This window comes from Eurypyga helias, unplaced genomic scaffold (assembly GCF_000690775.1).
Source record: "Eurypyga helias isolate BGI_N326 unplaced genomic scaffold, ASM69077v1 scaffold87, whole genome shotgun sequence".
Classification (NCBI taxonomy): Eukaryota; Metazoa; Chordata; class Aves; order Eurypygiformes; family Eurypygidae; genus Eurypyga; species Eurypyga helias.
Window position 1 is genome coordinate 1,237 of NW_010260881.1, and position 8,016 is coordinate 9,252.

At 55.5% G+C, this 8,016-nt stretch overlaps 1 protein-coding gene across 1 annotated transcript in view; it reads left to right on the top strand.

Annotated features, from left to right (window-relative positions):
* Positions 1-891: 891 nt before the first annotated feature.
* The window catches only part of ATP1B1 (ATPase, Na+/K+ transporting, beta 1 polypeptide), a gene marked incomplete at its 5' end in the record, with an annotated part of 12,130 nt that continues 5,005 nt past the window's right edge, over positions 892-8,016 (top strand). The window contains 2 exons of the mRNA XM_010155164.1: positions 892-1,020; positions 7,809-7,964. Of these exons, the coding sequence (XP_010153466.1) occupies positions 892-1,020; positions 7,809-7,964 (285 nt within the window). The remainder of the gene's footprint in view (positions 1,021-7,808; positions 7,965-8,016) is intronic.

Here is an 8,016-nt window from a genome sequence, read left to right on the forward strand (position 1 = left end):
GCACTGGCCTGCTTGTTCCTGCAGCCTGATTAGCATACAGTTGCTTGGCATGGGCTGGCTTATCCTTCCCGTGGGCGGAGGGTGATGCCTAGTACGGCATGTTACTGTGCAGTTAATCAGTTGAGAGAATTCTTGTGAACTGGTAACTGATACCCAGAGTCCGTGCTGTGCTGCGTCTCCAGGCTCTCCTCCGCTCCCCGTAAGATTATTCTAGACATCTCCCTTCAGACCAGAGCTAAATTCCATCTTTCGCTGTTACGTAATTCACTGTGAGCAGTGCTGAAGTGCCCCTGTAGACATACAGGGCTGGTGGATGTGCCGTGCTCTGATGCGTCTCGGTACTTTCTTTTACTGGAGATTGAGCACTGGAGCTAATTTGGCCCCAATCCCGCTCCCATGGCCTTTAGCGGAGGTGATAGCCTGAGTTACTGGGGAATGTGAGGTGTGTAAACCTGAACAAAGCGCTTCCTGCAGACCTTCTTGGAAACGCCTCCGCAGCCCAGAGCTCTACGGACGGCGCGTCCTTCAGCGCACACCCGCAGCATAGCCTGCTAGCGTGAGGTGCTGCTGCTGGGGGAGCCAAGGGATCCTTTAAAACATGGAAGAACACGGTGTAATCTTAGTGTTTTACAATCCCAAATCCCAGTTTGTGGTTCTAAGTTTTCAGGGGCTGGCAGCATCAGCCCCCAAACAGCTGTAGTGACGTATTTTCCGTCTGTCCCCATCAGGGCGTAATCTCTGTGAAACGCGTGCCTCTGCAGCAGGGCTCGCTGTCGGAATTCAGTGTGCTGGGCTTTGCCTTGCACGCGGCAACGGTTGGATACTTTGTCCTGAAGTCCGGCTCCCTGGAGGGCTTGACTTGATCCCTTTCCTGTTTGTCTTCTCTTGCAGTTAAGATCCTCCTCTTCTATGTCATCTTCTACGGCTGCCTGGCAGGTATATTCATCGGGACCATCCAAGTGATGTTGCTCACTGTCAGTGATTTTGAGCCCAAATACCAGGATCGAGTGGCACCTCCAGGTAACCATAATCGGGAGACCCGTGTTTGACTCGGCGCAGGCTGTTGTGGGGAGGCGGGTGGGTTACTCACCTCCAGGAGGAGGCTGAAATAAGCATGTTGGTGCTGCAACACATTTGTAGGGGGTGGGTATGTACCCAGCCTTCTGCGCTAACAGTGCTGGGGCCTGAAGGCAATCCTGCTAGTTGAAGGTTGCATCATGTGAAATATGCCTCCTGCCTGAGAGGAGCTCAAACCTGGTTTGCTCCTCTTCCCCTAAACTGAAGTGATGAAGCGAGGCTGAGGCTTCACTCCAGAATGAGCTGTATGAAGAAACTGGGTTCAGATTTGCTTTTTTCACAGCTGCTGTTCCCATGGGTAAGTGGAAGGGCAGAGGTAAAACATCAGCTTCATCTATGAAACCGAGGCACACAAGGAGAAGGGAAACCCTTCCGATTCTGGGTGGGCTTTCGGAATGGCATTAGCCACTGTGTTCTGTGGTCTAGGGGCAGCGTAGCATTTACTGATGATCCTGTGTGTTGTGAGGGGTCCCGCGGGTGCTGATGCACAACCCGTCTCTACTCCTAATTAAAACGACCGCTTGAGCGGTGTCCGTGGCCAGCCCGCCCGGCTGGGGGCGAGTGGAGTACGCAGCCCTCGCCGCAGGTTCCCGCTCTGCTGCGCTGTTGGATTCCGGCCGCAGCCAGCGGCTGCTCGGAGCGTGGTGGGGGAGCTGCGCAACTGCCGCTTTTCCCACATTACGGATGACCTTGAGGCTGCTTGGCACTGGGGATGGTAACGATCTGTCTCCAGTTGCTCTGTAAAACAGTTCAGAAGCTTTTAATAACAGTGGTATTTAAGTGACAATTGTGAGGCTGATGCCTCGTAGCTACAGAAGCTGGCTCTGGTGTTGCACGGTGTCTCAGAGCCCCGCTGTCTGCAGTGCTGTGCTGTGGTTATCCCCTGCTCCAGCGACGGGGACCGTTGCTGTCACCAGATGGTGTTACATCTCGGCAAAGAATTGTGTTTTTCACATAATTGCTTTTCCACCAGCGCTGGCTAAGGACAGGACAGGGAGTGGAGCTGCCGTGCCAATGTACCAGCCTGGCTAGGGGAAAGGCTGCCGTACGCGCTGAAAGCGGCCGCTGCCGTCTCTGCAGCGGACTCCGACGCTGGCAGGGAACGCCAAACCGCGGCGGCTGCTGCCCAGAGCCGTTAGCTGCGTCTGAAAGGCCAAGGTGGCCGGTGGTGGAGTAGTGGTTACTTTAATGTGTCTTTCCCTGGCTGAAGCCCAGCGGTCTTGCCAGATGTGAAATAATTAGCAGAGCAGCACATGGATCTTGAGCCGGATCCAGGTGGACCTGCTGTTCAGCCGGGTGTCCCATCAGCTCTGGGGAGACTCTGCGCTTTCCGTGTGATAGCAGTTTGGGATTCTAATTTCAGAGCATCTCTGGTGAAGCTTCTGTGGAAGCCTTCAGCCCACAGAGGATTTCCATTTGTCTCTCAACTGCACGCTGCAGTGGTTTTTCTGGGGCTTACCCATGTTTTTAAACTGAAAAAGGGAACTGAATTTTGAGACTTTCCGGTAGCGTGTACTACAGGAATCAAAATGGAGGGAGAATGGCAAGGTCATGGAGATCTTCGCAGTGGGCTTTCAGGGCATGCACTGAAAGTGGGGGGAGCAGAATCCAGCCCCTTCAACCCAGGGCAGCCCTATATCCAAGGGGTTAGAACCCAGCTGTGAGGGCACATGCCACAACTCGGGGAAGCAGTTACCAGCACAGGGCCCTCTGGGGCACCACGTGACAGCTCTTCCCACTGCGGGGAATAAACGAGGGGTAAGGCCTGCTGAGGGTGGGCTGGTAACACGAAGTCTGTTCCTCACCCTGTAGCTCGGCAGCCACGAGACCCCGGTGAGTCAGAACCAGCCTTTCGACGCAGGCTGGGGCTGACTGAGGGGGCAGTGAGCTGCTGGGGCGATGTGCTGGGGGGTCAGCAGTCCCTGTGTCCCTAGCTGCGCAGGGCTCCCCCTGTGAGCACCGCTGCCCTTCTGACGGGGGTGCGGGCATGTTTCCTTGGTGAGCATCGAACTAGGATTTCCTGTGGTCTGGGATCCCGGCAGAGGCTGAACTACACACACCAGGGTGCTGTGCAGGTCTGCTCCCTGGCTGGAAGACTTGCAAGCCAAGTGAGTATATGGGCAGCTTGACAGAGCCCTGGAAGGTAGAAAACCTGGGTTTGTTCCTGTTAGAGCCCTCTGTCTTCCTTGGGCAAGTCATAGAACGGTTTGGGTTGGAAGGGACCTTAAAGACCATCCAGTTCCAACCCCCCTGCCATGGGCAGGGACACCTTCCACTAGACCAGGTTGCTCCAAGCCTCATCCAGCCTGGCCTTGAACACTTCCAGGGATGGGGCATCCACAGCTTCTCTGGGCAACAAGTCACTTGTGTCAGTCCAAAATGACTGGGAAAGAGGAAACTTCCTTTTGGGATTTGCAGGAGAGAATGCTGTAGGGGCTGCTATAATCTCATTCTTGGTCTGAAGTACAGCAGCTTTCATAACAGCCACAGAACCTACAGTATGTTTTATCGAGTTATTGACATGGGTCTAACATTGAAAGCCATAAAGTGCTATTTTTGTAGCCAAGAGTCATTAATATGCTAATTGGCTTCTGCACTGAACCCAGCAGGAACGTTGCACAGGCCTTCAGGGCATGCAGAGTTCTGTACCTTTCCATGATACTTTTTTCCTCCCCTTTTGTCTCGGGGTGGGGGAAGGGATGCTGCAGATCACCCCCTTGTCTGGCCCTGCTGTCGCGACAGCCACAGTTCGTTCCAGGTGCGCTGCAGTCCTGGATGATGCTTTAAGCACAGAGGACTCCCCCCGCTAATAGGGCAGGATGGGGGTGTTGTTTAAGACCATAATACTCCATCCTCCCCCTCCCACGACCCAAACCGGCCTGCGTATCCTGCCATCTTGTGGTGTGCATCCCCTGAGGCACAGCATCCCTCTGTGCCGGGCTGGAGGGCTCGCTGCTGCCCGAGGGGAAGAGTCTGCTCGGTCCAGGGGATTTGGGATGCCCCTGCTTCAGGTGTGGGAAGGACTGCCCGGTGGGTATTCCCCACTTGGCTCATTCGCTCCGACAGCAGCGGGGAGTGCAGCAGGAGAGCCCCAAGGAGGGTACATCACCCCCTGGGAAGTCACTCCTCTGCTTCTGCGTCTTGTCTCAGTGCCCATGTTCGGAATCTCTGCATCTGGAGCTCCAGGGATTACCTGCCAGGCAGGCTGTGCTGCCGCTGTAGAAAACTCCCACCTGCTTCTTGCCTTTTGGGGGTGGGTAGGGGGTGCCTGGAACCTGGGAAGGCCATGGCGTGGTAAGGAGGCTCTTAAAGGCTGTCCTCGTTTAGTCAGTGCGGGGGTGGTAAATGGAAACGGTGTAGGGGTCACTCAGTTTGTCATCTGTGTCATCTGGGAGCGCTCAGACTCATTCCGAAACAAGATTAGGCGGCGCTCAGAAAGGAGCATTGCATGATGGGACAACAGTGGCTGCTGTGGCCTTGCCCAACCATCCCCACTGCCTGACTGCGCCTCGCCGTTTCGTCCTCTTCAACCCTCGGGACACTTTTTCCTGAGGTTGTGCTCCTGTGGCTTAGAATGAGGAAGTCTGTGTGGAAAGTCTGGTTTGCAGTGAAGTTGAATAGATGGGATTTTAATCTGCGGTGGTGTTCTAGAAGTGGAGCTTCAGCTGACAAAAAAAATCGAGGACTGCACATGCTTTTTTGTGGTTTAGGTACATCCCGAGTTAGCCAGCCAACAGAAGGTGGTGTTTGTCACCAAGTCAAGGCATTGCTCCTCCCTTGTGTGGACGGTGTCTGTCAGATGAAGGCAGCAATCCTGTTTCCTAGCAGTGGGCTCACTGTGGGAATTGTCAAAAGCAGTTGGTGTTTTCTTAGCAGCAAGTTGCTTGGTCCCTCTGTGCGTGAGGAGCTGCGGCACTGTGCGGGATGCTGTGTCGCTATGGTAACAGCGTGAGGGGCAGAGCTGGGGCAAACCCAGCATAGTCTGAGGATGAGGAGGGGGTGGCTTCGGCTGATGCCAGGAAAGCACTTGAGGCTTCCTTTCTTTCCCCTGCGGGGTGTGTTCATGACGGGCTTCCTCGTGTGCCTGGAGCCCCCAAGGGGCTGTTCATCCCTGTGCTCGGAGCTACTGCTTCCCCAGGTGTCTGGCAACCCGTGGCAGGTAGCACTGGGATGGCTCAGCTCTGTCATTCTTTTCCTTACTTGCTTCAGATCCCCTAATGGGGATGAGGGAAGGTTTCTGGAGCATTAAGGGTGTCCCCAGAGGCTGCTACCTCCTCTCATGGTACCAAATCAACACCCTTTTTTTTTTTAAACAAGATTGGTAAAGAAGGGCTCAGTGAGAGTGCTGCTCTAACAGTATCGAAGCTTTTATTTTGGCTGTGGGGTGTGCAGGTGGAACACAAGGACATGATAGACCTGTGCTTAGGGCTTCGTGTCCAGTCAGTGTGTGAGGATGGAGGCTGTGGAGGGGTCCAGGAATCCACTTGTAATTGGGATCAAGCTATTTTCACAACAAGCCTTTCATCCTCGCTCGTAAGTGGGAAAACGGATCTGAGCAAATCCAGCACCTGCCACACCAAAGCCCAGTCTGGTTGGGCTCATCCCGGTGCCTGTAGGTGCCCAGCGCCGGGCTGAAAGCCGCCCGGTTACAGCCACAGGCTGACCCTGCCTGGCAGGGAGGGCCGTCCTCTTGCGCTGGAGCCGCTGCTCGGGCTTGGGTGCAGCTCCCCAGAGATGTGCCAGAGGGGGATGCTCTGGATGGGAGCCTGTTCTCCCAGCCAAGCCGCTGGTCTCCTGGGTGGCTTTGGACCGTCCGTGCCAGGGGCCAGGCTCTCCCAGCCAGAGAGGCGAGCTCGCGTGCTGCGTGGCCCTTGGAGGGCTTCGCCTGCGCTGTGCCCCGTGGGCCTTGCACGAGACACAATCCAGGTCTGGAGGTCCTGAGTGGAGCTGTGCAGCTTGACTGCCTGACTGAGGCTCAGCGAGCCCGGCCGAGCTTTCCTGGCCCACCTGTAACTTGAGCTCTGGGAAAGGCAGGCGTGGGAAAGGAACCGTGGCTGCTGTCCCTGCGGTCCCAGAGAGCCACTTCAAGCGGCTCCAAGCCTACGGCTTCCCAGCGGAGGGGTAACACGAGGAGGGTTTGGCAGGAAGGGATCGAAGTCCCTTGCTAAAACTGAGCCCAGCTCAGTCATTTTATATGTCTTTATTTATAACTGTTTGTGAAGCAAGAATAGGAGTAACTGCCTGGAAAGGGGTCGACCGCCGCGGCCGTTGGAGGGTAGGGCTTGGGTCTGCCGGGAGCTGCTTCCAACACTCAACCTGCTCAGTTTGTACCGGGGGAGTTCTGGGTGTTTAAAGCTGCTGCCTGGAATAAAACTTGAAACCTCGAGCTCCTCACCCACTGTCTCGCTATCTTTGGCTACTGGGAGCTGGGTTTAGGGGAACAAAGCTAATCTTTGTCCCAGGTTACAAATTCCAACTCGGTGGGTAGTGGGGAGGAGGCGGGGGAGTGGTGAGCTGGCCTGAGGAGGGGCTAAGCAGAAGCACTCAGTGACTTTGGAAAAATTGCTGGAGTCACAAGCTCCCGTGGGCTGGGGCCAGCTGAGCTGCCTGAGGTCTGCACCGGAAAGCAAGTGCTACCTCCCTGCTCCTTGTTCTCGCTGCAAGGAAGATGACGAACCCAGCAGGAGTCAAGAGAGCAGTAACTACAGTGGCTGCCACAAAGGCAGCGTGAACTCCTGTTCCTGATACCGGAGTATGGAGCGTTAGCTGTGCGTCAGGGCCTGCAGTTAAAACGTGACCCCGGCACCCCGCAGGGAGCAGCTGTTTCCCGGTCCCGTAATGCAAAGCGAAGGGGTTGGCACCTCTCATCATCTGTAGGCATTCCTTGTCTCTAGCCACTTCTCCTCCCCATCTTGTCTATCCATCCCCCAAAAGTGGGGCTCATTGCGTGTCCCAGCATCCGGAGCAGCCCTTTGTGCATCTCTCCCCTGGGGTGGTATTCCCTCCTCGGTGATGAGCTTCCGATGGGGGAGCTCGGAAGGCTGTGTCTGCAGTTGGAAATACCCACTTGTGGAGCGGGAAGGCCGGAGAAGGTGATCAGGCCAAGGAATTTACTGAGTGAGAAAACACCTCCTGCCCTGCCCGGCAGGAGGGGGCTGTGCGGAGGCACCTGGGTTACACAGAGCAGGGGGCCACACCTGGCCTGGGGAGCCTCTCGGGCTTTACTGGGAGGGCTGATGAGGGGGCAGCTCTGATTTTTATCCTGAATGCATCACGTGTTTTGCAGACTTTCGAGTCACCGTGTTAGGGGACGCCTACGTAAGAGCAGGCTTCCGTGGGGCGTCACCATGTGCGGTCCGTCTTGCAGGCAGGCAGCTTCCCTTCTGGCCGTGGGGCGGAGGCAGGAGTGGGCAAGGGGACCTGTGGTTGACTGTTTTTCTTGAGGAAAACCTTGACTTATAGCCTCCCTTCTGGATTCTGTGATTTTTATCTGCTTAGTGATGCAAACATCATGAGGAATATTCCAGACTGTTGTTGAAAAAAGGAGATAAGAGCCATCCGACCCTTCGGGGCCAGTAAGCTTAAGCTGTTTTGTGCAAGTCCTGAGGCCTGAAAAGCAGCGATTGTTAACGTTCTTGGTGCTGTTAACGTTCTTGGTGCGGCTGCACTGCCCGGGGCTGTGCCACTCTGCGGTGTACTTAACGCTTTCCTCCTGTTCTTGCTCTTCTCAGGACTGACTCAAATCCCCCAGGTACAAAAGACCGAAATTTCCTTCACCGCCTCCGATCCCAAAAGCTTTGAGCCGTATGTGAAGAACCTCGAGAAGTTCTTAAAGGACTACAGCTCTGACCAGCAGACGGAGAGCATCATGTTTGAGGACTGCGGGGGTAAGTCTGGGTTGTTTCCCGCTGCCGAAGGGCTGTGCCCAGCGCCTCCCTG